The 25,817-nt window shown below is 34.0% G+C and overlaps 1 protein-coding gene across 11 annotated transcripts in view; it reads right to left on the bottom strand.

Moving 5' to 3' along the window:
* The window catches only part of LOC140673240 (neural-cadherin), a 192,860-nt gene that overhangs the window by 11,478 nt on the left and 155,565 nt on the right, over positions 1–25,817 (bottom strand). For all 11 annotated transcript variants that reach the window (XM_072906041.1, XM_072906040.1, XM_072906046.1 and 8 more), the window contains 9 exons: positions 5,256–5,399; positions 3,805–3,920; positions 3,221–3,385; positions 2,968–3,105; positions 2,080–2,266; positions 1,587–1,820; positions 959–1,131; positions 557–706; positions 13–318 (listed from right to left, as the gene is read on the bottom strand). In XM_072906041.1, the coding sequence (XP_072762142.1) occupies positions 13–318; positions 557–706; positions 959–1,131; positions 1,587–1,820; positions 2,080–2,266; positions 2,968–3,105; positions 3,221–3,385; positions 3,805–3,920; positions 5,256–5,399 (1,613 nt within the window). The remainder of the gene's footprint in view (positions 1–12; positions 319–556; positions 707–958; positions 1,132–1,586; positions 1,821–2,079; positions 2,267–2,967; positions 3,106–3,220; positions 3,386–3,804; positions 3,921–5,255; positions 5,400–25,817) is intronic.

The following is a 25,817-nucleotide window of genomic DNA, read 5'->3' as shown; positions in this document are numbered from 1 at the left end:
CTTATAATTTACCTGATGTCGAGGAGTTTCTTCGCGATCCAGACTTCTTTGTATCGACACAGTGCCATTTTCGTTGATGAAGAACTGTCTCTTTCGGTCGGAGCTTCTATCGATAGAATAGGAGACCTTGCTCTTTCCACCTTGGTCCGGATCAGTGGCCTTGAATGTTTCCAGACTACTACCTATGCGAGCGTTCTCCGGGACGGTAGTTTCAATATTGGCTTTCTCGAACTGAGGTTGATTGTCGTTGATATCTCGCAATTTCACAACTACCCAAGAATAGGCCACGTGGTACTTGTCGTTATCGTTGTCTTCGCCCTGAAAAAGTATTTGCTAATTAGCTCCAAGTCATTATTATGAAGAATTATTTCAATTTAATATTTTTTCGTAATTTAAAAAAATTAAGTCGTTTAAAAAATTTCATAACTAGAAAAATTTCAGAGAAAGAGAGGAAGAAATGTAGATTTAATTAAAATTATATTATTTATATAATTCGAGTTCTTTTTTAATTTTTTTCTAAAATTTTATATGTCCCTTTAATTTCCTTATTTCTCACCTTATCGTTCACTTGTATCCTAAATCTAAAGCCGTTACTCTGCAGTTGGTCCTCATAATCCAGCGATTGTACAATTTTCAACGATCCTGTGCCATCGTTGTTTCGCACCATGGTGAATTTATCGGCGCCGTAACCGCTATTTTCGATCACCTAAAAAGCATGGCAATATTTAGCTTTCGCGCTGCCTTCTTATCATTACTGAATAATAAAAAAAAAAAAGGATAACGATTATATTATTTCACGTTTGAAAGTGACAAGAATAATAAATGCCTTAAAATACTTAACAAAATTACTATTATAATGTTCTAATTGTGTGTTATTTTCTTTTAAATTTTATTTTCATCTATTCCTGTTTAATTTTTTATCCAATTAAAAACGTTATATCGCAAACGCAAGAGATACCTTGTATTGGAATTTGTTGGTCTCGTCTTCATCGTGAACGGTAACAGTTAGTATCGGCATTTCCGGCAGATCTGGCCCTTCCGTCTCGTCCACCTCGGTAAACCACTCTTCTTTCGTAAACGCCGGTGGCATGTCGTTTATATCTTTCACCCGTATTGATGCTGTCCCGGTACCTGAGAGGAAAAACATATGTACTACAACATCCTCGATATCCCAGGAAAAACGGTTAAAATATGCAAAACGCGCTCGGAAATAGCCGTTTTATGCACATGATAGTACGGAGTTTCAACTTTTGTAGGTGAAGACTTGAAACCAGAACGTGACTTGTAAAGACAATGTAAAACACAATAGACATTCTTATCTTGTTAAAAAAATATAAAGTGTAACAAAAAAAATATAAAATGTAGAGATAATTCCAATCTCTTTTTACTTTTACGATTCATATTCTATTGAATAAAATTTGTGATTTGCCGGTTATATTATTAAATCCTTTGTTTTAGATCGTTCAATAAAAATCTAAATGCGACGTTATAATGACTTTAATTAAAGAAGAATCTGTGTGATAAATTGAGCTATTGAGAAGTTGAGTTATTGAAATGAAAATGAAATTATTAAAAGAAAATTTTACCTTTTAACCCCCCTCCATCCATTGCAACGACTTGTATAGAATAATCCGGTGTGCGTTCTCTGTCCAAGCAGCATACCGCGGTCTTGATTACGCCAGTTTCCGATTCAATTTCGAAAATGGGTGAGCCAGTCTCTTCCTCGATGACATTTTTCTCGATAGAATACATGAGCTTTGCATTCGTTCCTTCGCTTGGATCATCGTAATCTACGGCTGTCATAGTCATCACAACCATTCCTGATAAAAAAAAAAAAAAAAACATCAAGAACATTAATCCATTAAATTTCTATCCCTTTATTGATAAGAATAAAAAATTAAATTGTTAATAAATATATTTTAAGAATTCTTTTATCTATTGTCTAACTCATTATAAGCTGAAGTCTCCTAAATTTATACTGTTGCAAGTGTGTAATGACTCGGTAACGTGATATAACCGTAACGGTAGAGAAATGTAACCGCGAGTCTGGACCGTTTCAATTGATAGTTTCCCACAAACCTGCGGTGCCGTTCTCGGTGACATTGCCGAAGTAGACTCCCTGCGGGAATATTGGAGCGTTGTCATTGATATCCTTGAGATTAACTTGAACGTCAGCATAACCCACGAGACCCTCTCCACCCTCGTCTTGAGCAAACACGGTGAATCGCCACTGCGGCCGACCATTCGGTTGATCTCTGTCAAGCGGCTGCCGAAAGAAAAGGAAGAAAGTGAAAATCATGTAAAGAGTAAGTCGATTGTAGGATTCTCGACGAGGATGTTATACATATATTGATACAGTCTTTAATTCTAAATTTCAATATCATCTCGCGGAACCGATATTTGAATTATTATTCCGTCACGATATTGCCTAGCGACACACGTGCACAAATATGCATTCTATAGTCATGGAAGAATTAATTTCTACGTCAACCAGATGTCAAGTTACGCCAGGTGATTAAATATCGATTCGAAATTGATCTTTGACTTTTGAAGAGATAATTAAATGGACCATTCTTTTTAATTTTAATACTTTTGTTGAAGTAAAATCCATCTCAAATTATTTAGAAAACATGACAGCGTTAATAAAAAGTTTTCCAAAATTAATTCAATACAACTGTTTAATTCTATTATATCAATTTATTTTGTAATTACTGATAAGAGGAATATCGATATCATTTTTTTCTAATTCGTTTTCTAATATTAATAATTCGAAGAGAATAAACGATGAAAAAAATGCATATATAATAATATATATATATATATATATTATATCTTGCACAAAGTAAAATTATTATACAAATAATAATAATAATGTTAATAGTATTATACAAGTGTGATATTGCAAGAGTAGTTGTTTCTAATAATATTTATTAAAAAAAGATGATATTGATCAATTTGAAAACAAACCTTGAGAACAAAGATCTCTCCAGTAGTGCGATTGATATCGAACTTGCTGTTAGCAGGATTATCAGGATCGATACCTTGCCCGGTTAGGAAGTAGACAATGTTCTGCGGTCTGTCTTTATCCCCGTCAGTCGCAGTAACCTGAGGATCAAATATTAATTGCAAATTTACTGTAAATGCGTTGCGGTCAGCGGTAAATGTTCATTCAGAATACATAATTCGGAAGTTCGATGTTGCATAAGGAGAGAGCAATTACCCCGAGTACGCGTTTTGGCAGAGTCCTGTCGTCCTCCTCGGTAATTTGTGTTCTGTAATTTGGTCGCTCGAAGACGGGCGGGTTGTCGTTTACGTCCTTCACATGAATTACAACCGTCGTGTAATTCTCCTTCAAGTTATCCGAGGCAGTAAGCCGAAGCTCATACTGCAAAAAACGCGCGAATTTTATCGTGAAGATATATCATCGAGTTCTTCTATGTTTTATATCTTAAATATTACACATAACTTTCACATGTAAAAAAATAATTATCAAATTGCTATTATATCTTTATCATTACATTATTTTTAACATTCTGTATATAAGTAAAATAAAACAGTTTCCTCTGTTATATTGATCTAAATAATTTAAAAAAATGATAATATTAATTATCTTTAAAATAATTTAAAAAAAATGATAATATTAATTATCTTTAAAAAAGATGCAAAACAATTTAATGTTAGAATCTTCTGTACAACAAGTGACACTTTAAATAATTCCTGAATAAACCCAGACGTTAAATAGTTATAAAGTAAAGTAAAAGCGTCCAGTTGACACGCTCGAATGACACTAATGGTGATACCAACCCTCTTCCTCGTCTCATAGTCCAACGCACCCGCGACGTAAATGGCGCCGGTCATGTTTTTCACGGCGAATGCACCGCCTATGTTCCCGCTCGTGATCTCGTATCGAATACGCGAGGCTGCGACAGAGAAAGGAGAATGCTTTTAATAAAAGCAAGTCGCGATTTTTCTTCTCTCCAACATCGCACGTTGCAATCGAATGAATTTCAAGATAAAAGTTCTCGCTACGAGTTTTATCGCGTAAGAAAGTTCGGGTAGTACTCTGCTACAGGGGATGTCGCCTTCGATCGTTCCATCTTAACTTTGCTCGATATTCTCGATCTACCTCAGTGATAATTCAAGCGTTTCACTGTGAAATAGATACGAGATTCTAATAAAAGATTGACAAAACTAATATTCAGTAATTTCCATTTTAGAGATTTCGTACGCATAGAATGTTTAAATTTTATTTAGATTTTATCCCTGTTGATAATAAAATTTTAATACCCATTATTATTAATTTCTCAATTTAAGCGTAATTTAAGCTATGTAACATTATCTGTGCGATTTTTAACTGGACCAATAAATATGGAAGAAAACTAATAATATGTACGCATATATAAATTCATATACAGAAGAGAACGATGCAAAATTTTAATTACATGAGCTTGATCTCCCGTCACGTACCGTCACGTTAATGTGTTTACGCAATATTGGCTATATACTCGAAAGTTTAAAGAGAATACAGTTTGAATCAAATTTGACATTTTTGCGTGCTTATCATACATTGAGAAATATAAATGTTAATTTCATATGTATCATTTATTTGTTAAATGAATGAAATGTGTTTCGACTACAAACTGTAGAAATTCGTTTAACGATATGTTTAACTACATTACTTCAAAAAGATCAAATATCGAAACAAATTAAATGCATCAGTTGAACTTTGTTTTGTTTAATTTACGTGCAAAATATATTGCAAACTTTCCACGCTTACAAATCGCGTTTTATTGCTAAGCTTAAATACTTCAACCGAAATGAAAGCCAAAATTTCCATAATATAAATGTAATTGCAGTTTTCGACTACAAGTAGGAGAATAATAGAATAATTCGAATTTTCAGAAATAATAATCCTTCCGTATGAAATATGCTAGTTGAAAGCAATATGGCCTTATTGAAACTTGCATCTCTCATTATATTAAACTAGTCATTTTGTGATAAATGAAAAAGGCCGCAATTCAGAATAGTTTCTCTTCAGTATTAATTATTTCGCACGTATACATGTTTATAATTAATTATGTATATTTAGAGAGATCGCTCAAATATCTAAACTAAAATATATCTAATTGTAAGATACATATAGATAGAAATTCACAAAATTACAGCCATAAATTTTATTATAACTTTAGCTGTAATATAAAGAAATGAAAATGGCATTTATATGCGGTAATATGATTAAAGTAGCAGGTACTTACACTCGTCGTGATCTTTGGCGGTGACGGTGAGTACCGTGTGCTGAATGTCCTCATTTTCGTCTACCTCAGCCTCGTAGAGGCCCTTGTCGAAATATGGGGGATTATCGTTCTTGTCGGCTATCCCTATGCGGATGAATTTCGTTACTGTAACAAAGAAATTTAGTAATTAGATTAGAGCGTTTCAACGTCAGCGTATCAAGTAAATTATGTTGTAACGTATCACAATTAATTTTATAAAATTTTGATTACTTGTAAAAATTTTCAATTCGAGAGATAAAAAATTACGAGAACTTTTTCAGCTTTGATTTTAGGGCCTTGGGTCTTAAGGATTTTATTCTTGTTTAAAATCGTATTTTAATGATTCAATAATAAATAATTAGTGCAAACATAAATTTATATTCAACTTTTGTAAAAAGATATTAGCAAACTACTATAAATACTATCATATAAATTCGTCAGATATATTTTATTTAGTTTATTTCCTTCGAAGAAATGATACGCTTTAGAAGCGTATCCTTTCGGCAAATACAATAAACTAGAATTCTACTCTGACAGTAATTGAATATGAATGCAAAATTCATATAGCGTGTTAGTCATATTTTTGAATTCTGAATAGAACCTCGGTAATATTCTATATATCCATCCTCGCATAGATATCGTTGCTTTCAAGAAACTTGCGAGAGTTTCTGCAGAAGAGAGCATAGTCAATTATATATTAAAATTTTAACTGAATAGTGACGACTTCTCTATATTGCTTGATAAAACTTGTTACAATATATATATGAGGAAGTTTTTCAATTTTGTAAAAAGTTCTAGAATAATTTTAAATCAAAATTGTTCACAATTAATTAAACATGTTTCATTCGCTGCGGATATCTAAATAGTGACGATGCCGATTATTATGATGATGATTGCAACGATGAGCTTATATATTGCGAGTTGACTTTTGTATAAAATAAAAATGACTAATAAATGCATCGTCGAAGGAAATAATTAAAGAAGAATATTGCTATAAAATATTACTATTAAATAATGCAAAAGAGAGAACATTATCGTAGAATTTCAAAACTCGCCCATCCCGGCTTTATTCTATGCATTATATATTCTCGCGGTTTGGTCTTAATATACTTTGCACTAAAGTACGGAACTTGAGCGATAAAGAATCCCGGACCGTTAATCATTTTTTCGCCCCGTTACAGAAATTTAAGATGGGCAATTACCGGTCGCCGATGGCAAGAAGGTTAAGTAGTTTCAGATAACGGCACTTCATTCCAGAAGTAGACATTTATTGATGGAACTAGGTTGCCCGTTAAGAGAAAAATGTATAATTACAGATGCTTTTTCTAGATTGGTGCATTAAGCTCTTAACCGCATTTTATGGTGTGGCAAGAAGAGTAGAAAACATCACATAAATTTCACATAATTCATAACGAGAATTTGTCATTTTATCAGTTCAATACGTGCATTATGAGGAAATTTAAACGAAACATACGATTAATTACACGTTGCTCTCGTCATTAAAAATTCAGCAAGAGGCCCTAATAACACCACCGATTAACGAGACGCGCGCGTTGAATTTATTTTAAATTAATCGTCGAATTAAATCAATCGGATAGTCGCGTTTTATCCAACGGGTATATACGGCCGTGTCTCGTCGTTCATTCTGTCGCGGGCTAACTGTTTAAAAGAGCACGCAGCGCAAATCGAGCGTGTATTTATTTAGCAAAATCGTCCGGCATTATGTAGCCAAATATATGTGTGTACATCGAGCATGGCATTAAACGGAGAAGCTATTAAAATACATTCTCTCGCAAAAAGTCCGCTCGCGCGACGCTCATGATATTGCAGACCGCGACCACGTCGCCCTGAGTATTCTGCCAAGGATTCTCTCTTTCTCTCTCTCCGTCTCTCTCCGTCTCTCTCGAAACTCCGAGACCGCTTTCTTTCCTCGACAAATACCCGGTTGATTAAGCTAATTCGGACGCGCGCGCGAGTTTCTTCTCCCTCGCCACCTCACAAAGTACGATAGTTCAACAATAGCGAGGAACAACGTGTGAATTTCTTAATACAAGTGTATGCGCGTATTATATATGCGAGCTTTGTTTAATTTACTTTAATTGAAACAATTAATTAGATTCGGGAGAGAATTTTTTTCCAATTTTTTTACAAGTTTGCTCTGAATAGAAATTAGATACAAAATTATTTTGCAAGCAAAAATGTATTTTTCCTCATTCATAATCATCAGAGCCCATGATGGAGAAAATGTTCATATCTTTCGTAAACAGCGAATAACAAATTTGTAATCTCAACTAGCATTAATATGGCCCGAGGGACACCAGCTTTGTTGTCGCAAGATGCAAGCACTCAATTATTTGATTCGTTATTTAGTTTTTAATGACACAATAAATGCATCCAGAGAGCAAATCAATTGGCAACAATTGGTGTACATTGCCGAGAATTTATTTCCATTTGCCGAATAAATACTTTAGTCTGTTTAAACAACAAGCAATTTCAAATAGAGAACAGTCGGAAAACACTGTTGTAAATTACATGAATATGTAATAGGATTCAAATATTATCGTGAAACGTGAGTAGAGCTCGCATTAATCTAATTTTCTCTATGTAAATAAACTCGCAGAAATGGCAAGCAGTGCGTACGGTATCTATCGCACGCGTATCATCAATATGCACAATTACGCGGCTGCATAGACCGATCTGACGCGAGAAAATTTGTTATCGCACGGAGTGCTGTTAAACTCCACGCGCGCGCGCGCGCGCGCGCATTATTAATCCGTCGATCGTTATTAAACGTTGCCGTTACAAGAAATTTATCACGTCGGTCGTGACTAACACGTAGCTCGTGGAAAATATAACCGTGGCTCATTTTCACCAAGATCGCCCGTGATAATGGATTTAGGAAAGCGTGATTGATTCGTGAGCATATTGCTTCCGACATGACTGTGGGATAAAAGTTTTACATACCCTGGATGCGTGTATATCTCACCGCGAGTGTATGACGTGAGGGGGGGGGGAGGAGGGAGGAAGGGAGGGAGGGAGGAGGCGGCATCGTGATAGATGAAATTTACGTAATGATAATTCATCATTGCGCTTATCGTAAATGTGTTACCCGCTTCGGGTTGTACATACATCATTGTTAACGGAGGAATGTCAGAATCTTCCTTTTAATAGATTGCAATCGGCTTGGTATACGAAAATGCGTTATCGCACTCTGCGCTTTAATGCGATACTAGATTACCATAATCGAGACAGATCGCACGTCTTTCGCGAGCGGAAAAGTTACGGAATTTATCTTCTTGGAGAAAGAAAACGTTGATAACACACAATCCCCGGAATTAACGAACGCACACGTAACTGTCCTCTCGTAACTGGCCTCTCTCTCTCTCTCTCTCTCTCTCTCTCTCTCTCTCTCTCTCTCTCTCGAACTTTCAAGTTTTATTCAAGCTGCTATACATCTTTATTTCGTCCTGAAAGTTTGTCCTTAAAGTTTCCTCAAGATTCCAACTTTTAATTAACACACGCCAAATACCAAATTCAATGTTTCTTTCAAGATACTTCATGAAGAAATATCATCCTTTTCGCAAAACAGAAAAGTAATTGGATAACTATACTTAATAACTTTGATTCCGGTAATTATCACTTTTATATAAGCTTGAAAATTAGATATGATGGAAATATTTAATTAAAGTAAGGAAATTTTGCATTGAATCGTTTCTGATCGTAAAGATAATCTGCGAAATGACAAAAATGTGTAATGCACATAGATATGTAAATAGATAGGATACGCTTAGTGAATTATCAGCAAACAGTTTAACGCTGCTAATGGACACTCCAATTAATCATTGATTTATTCACGTGTATTAATAGAATTTAATGCAATTATAAAACGATATATTAACCTATCAATCGCTAAATAATCAAGTGCGATATCAAATTTATTTATAATGAGTCGTAAAATAACTTTTCCTACTAATGCCGTAGAATCGAGATCCGCCTCCAAATCGTAAAATAACCAAAGTTTTGCGCGCTCTAACGAGACGATTAAGTACCGTCGGGGTAAAAACCCCGACCATGAACGATCGACGGGACAATCGGCGATTTTCTCGAGCTCGTGCATTTTGTGGTGCATCAAGATCCTCTCGCCGGGGGAAGCTACACCCAATGACAGCACACGACGGTCCCACGAAACGCGTTACTGGGCCACGGGGTAAGAAATCGATGAAGCCCCCACCTCTCTCTTCCAGCCTTTCCTCCCCATTCCCTATCCGTCTACCCTTTGCGTCGCCCCGACGACGCCGAGAGGAACATTCGCTTCTTAGCCGCACCCTGCAACACTCGATTGGTTCCTATAAATACGAGCACCCTCGAGGCTTTTCGCCACTCTCGATCTCGTGCTGAAAGGGTGGTCCGTTAACGCCAAGAGGGCTCCCTCGAGACGGTCACTTCTACTCTGGAGTTGCACACTAAATTAAGGCCCCTACCGACCCTTGGATCGGTGTCACTTAGTATTACGAATGTGAGAAATTCCGCTTCGATTAATTTCGAAATTTCATTAACCAGATTATCATAATCAATATCTCGATGTATCTGAGATATCGTGGCAGATGTGATGTCTCAAAGCATTTATTTTACCAATAATGGTTAGGTTCCCTACATTTGCTTTTGATTTTATAATATTTATTAAATAAAAAATCATACATCATATTTATATTTGATAATTTTATAACAATTAGCAAATTTAAAATACTAATATTATATAATTATATTCGAATATTGTGTTTACATTATCATAATCTTGGTAATCCCAATCATGTTGATATAATTGTTATAAAATCTGTGAAAAAAGCAACACTTTATTTAATAAATAAAATAAAATTATTAACAATTGTATATTTCATCAACAAATATATCTATCGTTTGACATTTTCATTTAGCAAAAATCATAGCATTAGATTTATCAAGTAATCTATAAAACGTTTTTATGGTAGAATAACTTTGACACTTTACGATTTTCAAGAGAGACTCATAATGCATTTTTATCCGCTCGCCTCTTGATTGTTTTATTCCATAATGCATTTTGTACCTTGTCAGTGTAATAAAGCGAATAGATTGACGATTTTATGCCGAGACAGAAAGAGAGAGAGAGAGAGAGAGAGAGAGAGAGAGAGAGAGGAACGGTTTACCGCCTCTAGTAAAGTTTCATTACTGCTCAACTTTTTGTTCTATTATCTTGAACAACGCATAAACAGAATATGATGAATGACTGGTTAAAGATTTTGGTTAAATATTATTCAAATATTCATTTATATAAATAAAAACATTTTTTTCTCATTTCCATTTCAATTATTATTCAAAGCTTTCAATTTTCTATTTCGATTTCATGTAAAAATATATTATACAAAACTCAACAATAAAATAATAAATAATTAAAATATATGTTAAATAATAAAATAACAAACTCCTTCTCCCTCTCTTCTCTCTTCGTATTATTTTTTTTTAAGTAAATATATATTTATTATGATAAAAATTATACAAGAAAAATGTAGGTATTGCGATAAGCATCAGATATGTCAAACATATATAACATTCGAATTTAAAAGCATTTAATTCCGTACGAGTTAATTCCTCTTCTAAAGGAAGATAAGACTTTTATCCTTTTGATGTTGCACTTTCCGATTTGTGTTTAATTGAATCACTCTTGGATTATCGAAACCCTGAGGAATGGTTGCAACATTGATTAGTGTAAATCCTAATTAATTCGATTCTCTATTTCTTCAACTACGCGGCGGTCCACCATGATTTAATGTTGCGAATATTTTCTCTTATACAATTCTCAAGGGAAAATTTTTTATTTGAGCCTTTTAAGCGCGATCGCGTTTACCGCTTCAATGATCTACAAAATGCGGGTGGATAGATGGGATTGGAAACCGGCCAATCAATCGATTAACGCAAATTACAGCGTACGTATCGCCGAGAGATATCGCCGCGGAATTTTGCCGCAAATTTATAGTGATAGCACGCGCGATGCAAATTAATTATCCGGATGATCAACTCTCGCGTTGCGCGAAGTTTATACCATCGCGATTCCGAGAGTAGAAAAAAAAATCGGTCCAAAACTTCGTTCTACTCGTTAGCGTAATTGGAATATATCGCCGTCTCGTCGTTGATGTAACCATATTACGGCTAATTCGCTTAATAGCGAACGTTCTATGCACGCGATTTTTCATAGATATACCATTACGTTTATTACACTACAATAAAGACATGGAGACACAGAGAGACCTAATCTGAAAACGAGCGTAATCGATTAAAGATATTTAATTACTGATAAAACAACTGTTACCGCAGTGTCTATTTTCAAAAGGTTTCATAGTAAAAGTCAGCCACGTGATTAACATTATCATGTAACGAGTTTTTATTTAATGTAATTTTTTAATTCCAAAGTTTGCAAGAAATAATCTTACAGCTATTTTTAATTAGCCATCGTGTAATTCTTTGTAACTAATTATATTCTACTTTCTGATAATTTTATTTATTTTACGTACACGTGTTTATCTGTGTTATTATATTTATTGTACAAAATGTTACCATTATCTTGCGAGATTATTACTAAGATATCAATAATATTTTCCCTCCCCTCCTCTCTCTCTCTCTCTCTCTCTCTATACTAACTTCTACAAAATTTCAAATTACTGTAATATTAATATCAACATAATTAACAGCATCGTTACTAACTTTCGTAATCGAGAATCCAAGTAACAATTCCAACTACTATCCTACGCCAGCATCGTGAGCTTATTAATATCTCGATCCTCTACTTTACCATGTAAAAGCCGACAGATTAATTAGTCTTCCGATGTTACGCGCGCAACACACGTATTAATCTCGCTCGAACAGCGAGCCGGATGCGGAGATGAACGATCGATTCTGACAAAATATCGAAGGCGAATGTACGACTTCATGAAACCGACGGATTGTAACGAGACAGAGATTGATTCACCGAGATTCACCGCAACGTCATTCGACATCTCTCTTTCGTCATGTCTTCCTGAAAAATCGACCTATCGGGATGGGGTAATCCACCACACTTCAGCCATCTTGCTCTCGTTTTCTGCCTTCACGAGGATTTGGCCGATTGAAAGGCGGAGACTTGGAAATTCTGTTCTTTGCGCAAAAAAAAAAAAAAAAAAAAAAAAAAAAAAAAAAAAACCGACGAACGAGTTCGCAACTTTGCCACGTATGTGACATCATATAATCCCATAGTGGCCATATATTGCGAACTTTTTCGCACGATTTTAACCGAGTATAACTCTATCTACGTCTTCAATTCCATTTTGAAAATATGTTTGCACATCGTGCGTTCTATTACCGTTTTTTAATTATTTGTACGTAAATCTTTGATATTTTGATCGAATAAATCGTAGATTTATCATTCCTCTATTAGAGAGATTATTCGTCTGAATAAATTTGTGCAGCAATCTTGTCACAATGTTGAGCGGCGGTGAATTTGCACTTGGTTTACCGGTTTCGTCCGATCTCGCTGAAATAAAATTGTGAAAAAGAACGCGGTGAAAATATCTTTCCTCTCGCGCGTCTTATGGCCATTTTGCAGTTTTCTGTTATATATGTCTCGGATGAAACTACGTGAAATAAAGAAGAGATATAGCGCACACGGACGTCTTTAGAAACTGAGAAATTCCGTTCACACTAAATACACGTGACAAAAAAAAGTGTGTCCGACTTAATTACCCTGCCCTCCAGCCCTCTACCCCCCCTCGCGACGCCACTCGGAATAAATCTCGGACAAGAGAAATATGCGGCGATATATCGGCGCGAAAAAATGGTGTCGCGCGCGTAGAATTCCGAGAGCCACGCGTATCGAATGCACGCATGCTATCGGATCCATGTTTCACGGCGAGATTCTACAAAAGAGAGAGAGAGAGAGAGAGAAATGAGAAGCGAAATCGGATCACCGTAGAGAGGATGCCGACACAATGTCGCCCATAATTTGCCCTACCAGCGGTCCGTCCGCCCGACTTGAACAAAACGCACGGATCTGTTCCGTATTTCACTTGTCAGTCTAGGCGAGACTGTATCGCTGTGCCATTACTCGTCGCCGTTTTGCTCCTTGGGATATAAATCGCGGGAACGATGTGCGTATACACCGGCTGTCTCGACATGGTCGTATCTCCTTGCGGCCGTAAATTTTTCTCAAGATTAATCCTTCCGTGGTGGATAGAGTATATATCGTACGAACGAGGTTCTAGGTCCACCAGTCTTACATAATTCACAACTCTTTGATTAATCGAGTCAATTTGATTTGATTAACGTTACGTCATCAATATATATATATATATGTAAATAGCAACCGCGTCAAAAATACACCTTGCAAAATTAATTACATTTTAATCTTTTCATCAAGTTTTCTTCGTATCAAACGTATGTCTCACAATATCAAAGTTTCAAATTTTCTATAACAAAGATTTTCTATCTTATATACAAACATAGAGTTTGTATCTTACATTGACAATACTTAAAAAAAAAAAAAAATATATATATATATATATATATATATATATATATATATATATATATATATTCAACAGGAAAAGGTTAAATGATCACGTGTCGCAAAGTTATCGCGTAGCCACGAGCAGACGCGTATAATAGACGATGGTAAAAAGCTTGAGAAATTGACGAGGACGCACGCCTTGAACGACAAACTTTTAAACGCGACGGACGTGGAATTTTAAACGAGCAGAACGGATCGTCTCGATCGTCGTCTCGTGACGACGAGAAAGAGATTTACAGCCTTCAATGCCGGACTCGGAAATTCCTCCAAGTTCGCTCTTGTCGCACCCGTTGCTCCTCTGCGAAGAAAATATTCGATATTTTTCCTCGGCTACGTATAACGAGAGACGAGATGCGGCGTGTGGAAATTTACCGTCGACTTTGGTAACTCACGGGGGTGTTAGTGAGGGCCATATATCTCTCTGGACCGAGCGACGTCAAACGCTTGGCCGGGACGATATATTTTGCTTATCGGGAAATGTTAAACCCGCGCGCACGCGACGAGGATTATTTCAGCGGCGAAGTCACTCGACGAAGTGAAACGCCAAATATCGCGGTCGAAAATCGTCCATGAATCCCGCGCGAATTTTCTTTTTTTCCTTGTCCCCCTCGTTATTTTGAGGCTCATTGGGATTTCACCAGCAGATACGTTGCACTGTGCAAATCTCGGTTAAGTGAAGGTTTTTTCTCTGCCAACCATTCTCTGAGATTGCATTCGGTTTTATCGGGTATAATACAGAAAGAGATAGAGAATTAGTTGAAGCTAACAAGTTTGCTTTATCTTCGCGCTGCAGTAGATAGTTGCTATCAGTGAAATAAGATACTAAATAGTTTCTGCGTAGAAATAAGAGACAAACTTCGATAAAACATCTTACTCCATGCATAAAGTGTAGTGTAAAAAAGGGAATCTATCTTCTATATTTTAATTTTTTTTTTTTAATTTGTCACATGCTCGAAAATGAGCGCGATAATTGCAATTACTGTATCAATTATTTTCTGTTTAAATAACTTTTAAAATTATTTCTTCAAAGTACATATAAAGCAGTTATAAAATTAAACGAACAGTGATACATGTATAAATGAAACTGTTAAAAGTTTTTTATGAACAATTGTACACTTATACTGCATACTTTACAAGAAAACGATATCAATTTCCGTTATTTTATATCGGATATACATTTCATCATATCGTTTAAACGTCGTTGAAATAAAGTGCTCCCTTCTAAAGTCAAATGAAGCATTTTTATCAATGTTAAAATTAAAATCTATGAAAAAAGTACGTGTCTATAGGAATTATATCTTCATAAATCATTCTCTATTTTTTTTCTTATTTATTACGTTTAGAACGTTTCAAAATGTCACAAACTTTCCTTCGATTATAAAGACTCTTATTGTTAGTCTCTCTTCAGTCTGTCAATTTCAAGTCGATCTTTTCGTTCGCGAAAGTTTTGGCTATCTTTTGTTACTCGACATATAAAATGGTAGAAGCATTACATTGTAAAATGCGTCGTATCATCGTTTTTGTCCACATGTTTATCGAGGATACTCCACGTGCTCGTATATTCGCGAGCAACTTTCTCAAGTTTTTTTTTTTACTTAAAGATTTATCGACAACGCTCGGAGAGAACTTCTTTGTGAGTTAAAATAGAATAATGTTGCCAAACGAGACTATGTAGTGGGTGACGTTGATCCACGATCGGAAGCGTGCAAAATCGGGAAATGCTTCCCCTCCAAACAAAGAAATGTTTGTATCGAGTTGAAAATTTGCGCGAGTGGCAAAGAAAGGCAAACAAAACTAAGTTTTCCTTACGAGTATCATTAATTCTTTTCAACGTGCCATATTTCATGTCAATACTTTCTCCAATATACGCGGGTCTGTGACAGAATTGATAAAATAATTTAAAATAATAATAGTAATAATTTATGTAATAATGATAATTTATAAATTACTGTATCTAAAATAAGGTAATAAAATATAAATAATAATACAGTAGACAATTTTACTTTAGATAAATACAATAGATAATTTTACCTTTTTAATTATTATATTAATGCTAATTAATATAATAATTTTACTTTTTTAATATAAAAAAAATTAAATTTACCCGATTATGTACAAAATGTCAACTAACATGTTCAAATTCTTAATTCGTTGATACCTGTAATTATAAAGATATTTGATATTAAAAATTTCAAGAAAAAATTTATAGTGAATTAGATTTCAAAAGTCTTGAGACAATATTAGCTTCTCAAATAATTGTTCTTGTTGAAATCTATAAAAATTAGTTGCAAATTCTAATTACTCGAGTTAAGAAAACATTTTAAGTCACTTCAACATTTTAAGAGAAAATTGTGAAAAAAGTCATATCTACTTCGAGAGTTTTGCCACAAAATCAATCACTGATAGTTGATATGGATGCAAGTTTATACATACTATCTGTTCTGTCAATATTGATATTTACATTTCAATACCAGTCTTTCATGCAGCCATTTGCAACTGAAAATATTTCTCTTCAAAATATCTCAGTTCGGATATTTTCATGCAATAGCGACAATTGAAACGTGAGAGAGTATCCTCGGTCGGCAATGGAAAATATTCAAATACGGGAGAACAAGTCAAGAAATAACGCTCGTAGAATTTTCTAGATGGGATATTACGTCGTCCACTCGAGTGCTCAATAGCGAAAGAAATTTGCGCGTCGAGCGCAAGAAAGATTAAGAATAAAGCGGCTACGCTTCCAAGTGGCGACAATATTATCCTGAAGGAAAAATGCCGTAATCTCCGGCGTCTCCATACAATTTTTTTTATGTCTGCGATCTCCTCTCGTTTCAGTATAAAAAGAAAAAAAAAAAAAAAAAGAATATCCTCCTACTACGTGCACTCTGACGATCCTTTAGAGGAGACCAATTCACCGGAAGCTTTATATTCGACGTAAAAATTCCAACGATCCATTCGACATCGAATTTATACCATATGAACGCGAATTGTGTGTTCCGCACTGAAGACCCGCATATTTCCATTAAAATAATAAGAAAGAGGTAATCGGATTTATTCATGAGTGGTAATCAGCAACGTAATCGGAAAAAAATCGTAAATTACGACCGCCGTAAAGAAATTTTCATAAAACCGTGAAGCACATTTCTAGCGTACATTTTTACCCGCAAATTGACTTTGATAAAAATTTAATATGTCTACATCATGCGTGATGACTTGAAACAAAAGCTTACGTTAAGTTTTTAATTAAACTTTGAACAAAGAGTTTTTGATTTTTTAATAACTATTTCTTTTATGTCTTTATTCATTTATATCTTCTTGTAACGTTATATAATATAGATTTTATTTTACTTTTTATTGTAGTATGGATATACAAATATCTAATTTCTGCATTGTATAAAGTACATCGAAAGTAACAACGAAAAAAATATATTTTGTGTAATAGGGAAAAAAATAATAAATTTTTTTTTACAACACAAGCAGTTTTTTTTTTTTTTTTTAACAGCGCACCCCTATTCGATATTTTTTTCTGACATTGTGCACCCAGTTTCGTTGGTCCTGTTTCAATTGAACACATACAACTGATATTTTCGCTGCGAAATGAATAATTCGAGCGTAATATGAAGATAAGGTCAGAATATGAAGATCATACGGCAAACAGTGCACTACTTGCGCTTTATTATCGTTGCGCTTTATTGCGTTGTTTAATCGCACAGGCTGCGATGTGAGCGTATAATATACTTCGTTTCTCATGGAATTTTCCCGGGATAATTATATAGAGGATAATCACTTTTCGCGAAATTACAATCGCGCGGCCTGACAGTTTACGCATAATATAATGAAGCAAGTAATCAGCTCTTGCGATATCTTTAGGATCCATTCATCGACTGTGATAAATGATAAAATTTTATCCGCCATCATCTCTCGTCTTTAACGAACATTTGTCACGATGATTACGCGAGTTTTGAAGAACGGATTATTTCTAGACTGATGCAAAACATGTCTGTAAGATTTTAATTAAATTGAAGCCAAGCAACATGATCCTTTGAATATCTACAATTTCTTATACTTATAACAAACAAAATTATGACTTTATAATGAGATATTCCGTAAAAAAGTAAAATTTAAATAAAGTAGAAGAAAGCCGTATTGTAAATAGAGAATGTCGTATTGTTTCTTAAGTCTTCATCAGAAGGTTTTTTTTAATATTTTATTTTAAATTACGATTGTATATGGATTTTTTAATTTATTATTCTGCAAATTTATCGATAGAATTATATAAATTATATATGTAATTATAATATTGTTATATATATAAATATATAAATTATTATATTATATAAATAATTATTATTTTAAAAGCCTATTAAAAATACGCACCAGCTTTACAAACGTGATTGCGTCACAATTTATCGAATTATGAATAAATCTTTAACGAAAAATAATTGTATTATTAGAAAAGTCACTTGAACTGAAAAAGAGACGAGATTAATATATATATATAAAATATATGTTGTGTCATTTCATTTTTGGAAAGCTTTTTGCCGTTTCCGTTTTGACAATTTGGCCGACACAGCTTGTGCAAGCGAGCTATTATAAATTCCTCTTTATGCAAATATGGGACCGCGTGAACAATGCTATACTAATTTGCGGAATGTTCGTTGGAACTTACTTGTTGGCACAACCGGCTACCTATTATTCGTTGTTTCCCCAGACATACATGTTAGCGAGTATCTGGAGCTTCCCAAACACACAATGTAAAATCCTACATGTAACAATATCTCTTTGACAAATACAGACATGTAATTTTCTGTATCAAAATTATATTACGCGCAATCGGCGGAAAACAATCATAATAATTGTTTTTGAAAAAAATTAGTAAACAAAATATATATACACATTGCTAAATATGACTAATTATTAAACAAGTATAATTTTGTCCTAAATAAAATATTAATTATATACTTTTTCAAATATCTTGACAATTAAGTCTTAAAATAAAAAATTGTACAAATAAGATCCGTTTGATCCATTAGAAGAGTATCAATAAACTGGAAATTAAGATTCTATCTTTAATTCTTGAAAATTGTTGGATAAAACTGTTTCTATATAATAATCAGTAATCGTTTATAATTATAAAATGATATTTACGGTCAAATTAATTAAAGATTTCTAACATAATCTTAACCTTAATAATAAGTATCAAAAAGTTGCAACAAACTTTGACGAGAATCGTCCACCTCGTGCACCGTCTGCTCCACGAATTCTACGATAGTCTAGGTCGCGGATGCGCGCTATAAATCAGGCTTTAAACCCGCGACAAGGTGGCCCCCGCCCCCCGTTGTCGCTGATAATGAAAATCCCACGGCGGATGTTCGCGGATTCTTTCGCAATTCCAGGCGTAGCGCGCTTGAAAGGTTGCCAAAATAATTTCGGGAGAGCTGGAGAAAAGGTAACGTGTGCAATTTTCTCGAGGCGGTGAGTCCCGTTTCCTTTTGCGAAGCGCGAAATCAGTCGAATTCGTGTAACAGCCGCGTGGCAGATTAAATCAGCCTCCGCGAGATTAAAAATTCTTGTTTCTCTCGCGCGGAATAATTTGAATGTTCGCGATAAAGGCCCTCCTCCCCCGCATCGCTCGCTCTATAAATAATCTCTTTCGACTGCTAAATCCGGGTGCACAGGTGTGCCACAGTATTGATTTACACAACGGTACGCTTAGATTGCCGATGAAAAATTAGTAGCGATTCGTTATTGGCTATTCCGACTCGTCCTTAAGTTGGTTTAATTCGAAAGTTGATTTTTGAAAAAGAAACATTTATTTTTGGAAAGATTAATCTCCTTTTCATTTTCTCTGTCGCATGGATCTTGAAGGTTTGAAGATTTTTCCCGCGTTGCTTTATGTCTCAAGGTTATGTGTCATTGGTCATAAAACTTTATTGTTAGGTATTCTACGTGCTGCTATTATTCATACCTGTTGTCAACGCGAGTATCATCTATCAATTTTGATGAATCTCTGCTCCGATTTTTACAGGGGTACTATACGTCATGTTCTAAAATTTTTGATGAAGCAAATATCAAAGAATATATTTTATCGTTTAAAAAGAATTGTATCAACTTTTGAAAAAATAATGTTATGAAAATAATTCTTCGAATGTTTTCTTTCATTATTTCATCAAAATGTTTTTTCATGAAAAGAAATATCTGTATAAATATATGAAAATGACACTATAGCATATGCATTAATTATATATGCAATCTTTTTAAACATAATACATTTTATAGTTGGATATCAATTTGTCTTCTTAAAGATATATCGTTAAGCAAATGAGTGCAAGTATGCGTGTATTAAACATTAATTACACATAACTTTACATAGATAGTTTATAAACAAAGTTTAAGAGATAGTAAAATGCAATACAAGTAGGGCATGATTGTTTACGATAACTTGACATCCTTCGTACAAACTTTTCGTAACAAAATATTAGTATTAGTATGATACTTGCATTAACGAAGTGATGTAGTTAGTAACATACGCGAGTACAAATAGATTGATCAAAGTATTCCACTTTCGGCAGAATTGTAATTTCACGAGGCACTTAATCGAGATCTAGGCGATGTAATTTGTAATGCATACGATCGATGAAATTGTACTCGCTTCTACGTGAAATGAGATCAGGATCGTACTATAATTACATGGTTATAAATTATATTTTACAGTAGTTATTGTTACAGCATTACTAGCAATTTATTGTTGAATAATTGTCACTATTTTCTTCATTATATTTTATAATATTCAATTTAATATTTTATTAATTTTAATCATTTTCTCTCACATAATAATTACAATTTCGTTAACAATTTATTAACAATTTTCTCTCGTTTATTTAACATAATCTAAATATAATTCGATTCTTGAGCTATAACCATGAATAATGAGATAATATTTTTATTCAATGCAAAAATTAAATTATCTCACACATTCCTCGCGAGATTCGAAAAGTAACAAATGTAAATTTTTATTTTCACGTTGAGTGGCCTTTGTCTGATAAATTTCATAAAAACCATAAATATCACATATTAAGGCTAAAGAATTGTTTGCTATCTAGCCAGTTTATTAAAATCAAGTCGCTTGCAATTTGCGGATTGCGTATATGAGGACGCGAACTGTGCCGAGAGAAGTTCCGGAAAACTTCTTCCGGCGACGTCGTCGTCCGTCGCTGCAGTTGGAAAGACGACGGCGAACTTCCCGTAGGAATGCGGCCAAGGTGTGCGAAATTCCAGCTGCGTCAGGGCAAGAACCGCTGATGAAGTCGTATTATCGTTCTCGTTAAAGGAACCTCTCTCTCCTATCTCAGCCTCACGGAAGGCAAGACGGATGCGGAAAGCTGCCTATTTCACACGCGAGAAGGAATTCCCGACATATCCCTGCGGAGTCGGCAAACAAAGAGAGGGAGAGAGACAGAGAGAGAGAGAGAGAGAAAACGCGTGACGGGAATAAGAATATAAACTACGAGCTCTCCCGTGGCTAGTTGGCAGACAGTTCGGCCACATTTCTGTTCGAGAAGATACAACAAACGCTCGCGGAATGTACGCTACGGATGAGGGCGGAGGAATTTGTTGTATTTGACTGGTGAAGAGTTACTTTCGGAAGCAATTTCAGGTTTCGCGATCCCGCATCGCGCCGTTGTGAGAGTATCTTTCATCCGGACGGAGGATGAATTCACCTCGATGAAACGCGATCGTCAAAACTTTGAATGACTTATCGCACAGCAAACAGCGATATATTGTATATGTACCAGTGCATATCGCTGTAGCTATCCTACATAGACATGTAAAAAGAATTTTCATCTGTATAAAATTTTTTATAATTTTCTTTCTAAGCTCTCTCGGTGAAAAATAAAAGTATTTGCGAAAATACTATATAAAGTATAAGCAGCTCTTTCATTATATTGTAATATTCTCTGTTTTTATAATTCGCCAGAATGAATCTTGCTCTGTGACTAAAGAATGATGAAAGCGCACACTCTCTCTAGTCTCTAATAAAGCATAAAAAGGATGCTTCTGCAAATAAATACGAGAAATATTGAACGAAAAAATGTTTACCAAAGTTTTTGCGGTTTTAATACTAATTAATAAAAAAGAGTGTTTTAACTAAAAATTAATTAAAGTTTAATTACAATATGAATTTAACGTACTATTATTAAATATGTTAATTATCTATTTTGAAATGTAAGACTGGCATATCAATATTTATATGTAATTATATGTAATTATATATATGTTGCAAACAAAATTATTTGTAATATTACATTATCTAAATGCCGGTGAAATTCTACTCTTTACAGAGAAGCGACAATATTAAATGAGATTACATAAATCGAAATATTCATCTTTGATTTACGCATTACGTATCAATTTGATAATGCGAATAATGTAATCTACGAGATATTTATGCAGCAGCATTAATGTGTACCGTGAAATAATGTGCTGGTATCGAGTAAGACTTCAAAAATATGCATACCGAGCGTTATGTGCGATGATAAACGGACGCTAATAAAATATGAATAACGAAATAAATCAATTTTCTGATAAATTAATTTACAAACAGCTATAAATTTTAATAGTCGAATCAAAAATTTTAATTCACACTTATTTTACGAGAAAAAGATGGCGTGATTTTTCTCGTAAACATAATTTTCTTCGGTTAGCACGAAATAATTCGGTGTAAAAACTTGATAGCGAAATTAGAAAATTTTCATCACGTTATTAGTCATCAACTCCGGAAATAGCGTTTTTCTCGTTGATTAAAGTTACATCGAGAAATTGCGCGAACAATTCTACCAATTTAGGAGCGTTAAATTCTTATCGATTTTCGGTAACGACACATTTTAACGACCAACGACACCGGTTGTTAAAACGCTCGGGCACTTGATCGCCCGACTTTTTTACTACATACTTTGTTTTACGGTGATTCACGAGTAGGGTAATGTTAGAATTTTCGATGTGGCTCGCGAGATAATTCTACACCACGCGTGTTTTATAACCGGTCCGAATTATTAAAAGGTTCGTTGAAAGTTCGAAAGACGTTTATGACTCTACCTGTGACATACTCTCTTGAAATGAGATTTTTAAGTACGTTTCCTGAAGAAATATACTGAAACATATTTCCGTCATTTAAAAAAAAAAAAAAAAAAAACCACTGGTCAAACCTTTGACGAATAAGATTTCCTAATGTTTGGCAAATGATATTCATAAAAATATTTTTCCCACGCTTGTGCGATAGAATTATTAATAAAAGCAATTTTTTAATTTTAATAAAACGCATACTTAATGATTAAAGATACTCATGTCTGATAAGAGTAGAGAGTATTATATTGAAGTAAATTATTTGGTATGTAGTTGAAAAAAGACGTATTCAGATAAGAAGATGCAATTCTGAGCGTGAACTTGACAACTTTTTTTATGATAAATTTTAACGAGTAACTATCACGCAACGATAACATTTTTTTTTTTTTTTTTTTTTTGCAATATTAAACAGTGATTAAATTTAAATTAATATAGTTCGACCAAACTTGCTTGTTATTCTATATCGAATACGATTGCCGGTGAAATCTCGTTATGATCCCTAACGAGAGATCATGATAAGAACCCTCTGTGAAAGAACATATTGATCTAGAATGAAGGATAGTAGTTAGTTGCCTCCTATTACGAGACTGGATGAAGTAATCAGAGTTACGCCAAGTATCAAGTCGAGCTGGTCAACGTGAGGGATATATAAGTAAAATCGCAGATCCGATCAGTAAGCAGTGACTTTCCACAAATATAGTCTAAAAACATATTTATGAAATTATATTTTTATAATCATATTTATATTTATAATTAAAAGTTTAATGAATTTATATCGTACTGCAATTGAATTTCAACGAGTTAGTTTTTTCTCATTTTCAATCTTCGTATGTAATTATAAATTTAAATAAAACAAAGTACATTTTTCCTCGTTTAAAATTTCGTTATAAAATTCCAGAGTATCGAGTTTACTAAATTTATAAAATTCTTAATTATTTTTTTCTTGAATATTTTGATTATGTCGAACTTCAAATCGGCCCGAAGATTTAACGAGTTCACGTGTAATACGATTGTCTTATTTGATGTTAGTATTTCACTTAACATAGTGTCATCAGACAATTCAATTGCCCCTGTGCAATTCGTCGATGCAATTAGCTTGTCGCTTTTGATTAAACGCATCCTCCATACTGGCGACGGGAGTAGTAAATCCAATTGGCCATCGTGAGGGATGATAAACATGACGGATAGTAAGACGCGAAGGACGGAGAGACCGGATAGCCTGGTTCGGCCATTAGAGCTAATGCGATAAATGCATTTCCTGCTTGTCGAATGACAACAACATACTTCCTCTCAGTTTTTTCTTCTCGTCGCGTTTTCTCGTTCCTCTTTCTTATTTTCTCAACCGAGACACTTCCGACTCTTCTTCAAGTACAGCTGAAGAGGCTAACCTGCCGGAAATCGTTGTGCACGTCGCTGTCCACTTCGGTCAAATGGGATGACTTTTATTTCTGACACGATTCTTTCGCCTTATGAAAGTATATATAGAGTGCTTCACGAAAACGAGATGGCAAACTTCCAACAGTGTACCCTTTCACTTGCGGTCAATTGCCACCATTTGCAGTTATTTTTCTTCGTCTAAAGTTCGATTGGTTTTCATCTTTTATTTCTTTACATATTTTCTAATTTTTAACGTCAAATATTTTAACCATAAGTTTCCCTAGTTTAAATTAAACTCCATTGCAAAAAAAGTGTATTTCTATGACTACTGAAATTCACGAGAATTTTGATGCGTTTCAAATTGCTCACAATTCAAAGACTACCGATGTTTAGATAATTTTCACTAACAATAATTTAATGAAAAAAATATTCCTTCGATGGATAAAATTTATATAATCAATGATATTGGGAAATATAATAAAATAAGATATATAGAATACTCATAGTCAGACTAACTCGCAGTAGGAACCGACATTACTTTGCCTCGGCAAATCTCTTATGAATTAAGAGCAAAGCGGTCAAAAGCCGCAAAAGCCAGCCTTTGAAGCGTCGAAACCGCACTAGCATGTGGTTCATATTTGCTTCGACTAATTCATTTGGCAAGATATACACGCTTATTCCTGACATTTGTTCGCTGCGTCTCAAATGCAAAGCGATGTACTAGTTAGTTTCTCGATTACGCCTTTTTGGAACGTCAATTGCTTTAATCGTAGAAATTTGTAAATGATTCCAATATACATCGAAAACCGAGGAGATTTGAGAGTACAATTCACGCAGAGTGCATTACTTAATGCACTTAAAAATTATGCGCTTCTAGTTGCAGACATTCGTCGAATCAAAAATTTTAAAGAAAACTAATTATACATACTAGAATGCAAATAAATTTATTAGAAAATTAAAATATTTTTAAATTAATTAAAGAAAATTTTGTCTCACACAAAATTATAATGTAGATTTTTATATTTAAAATTAATAATATACGAAAAAAATATATATACAATCTACATATAATAATAATCTCCAAAGAAAATATAAATTTGTTTAAAAATCTTGATGTAACTGATATAACTGAATTATTATTGTATTTTATTACAATTTTATTGAAATTATTAAAATTATTATAATTATATTAGATTATATTTTAGAATGTAATATTTCACGAATATTCGCTAGATATTGGAAAATATATTTATCAAGTTATTTTTCAGAGAGGAAAAGAGAATCGTATAGTCTATATTATAATAAAAAATATACATATATATTTACACATCGAAATGTGAGTTAAATTGCTTTACAGTGAAAATATCCTTGCGATTAGCATTGAACAATAGAATCGGCTAACATGCTTTATATAGATGATTTTCATGGAAAAATACAAACACGGGCAGCTTTGTACAGGGACGATATTTTTTTCA

This window comes from Anoplolepis gracilipes, chromosome 14 (assembly GCF_047496725.1).
Source record: "Anoplolepis gracilipes chromosome 14, ASM4749672v1, whole genome shotgun sequence".
Taxonomy (NCBI): Eukaryota; Metazoa; Arthropoda; class Insecta; order Hymenoptera; family Formicidae; genus Anoplolepis; species Anoplolepis gracilipes.
This window is presented reverse-complemented; position numbering and strand designations above follow the sequence as displayed.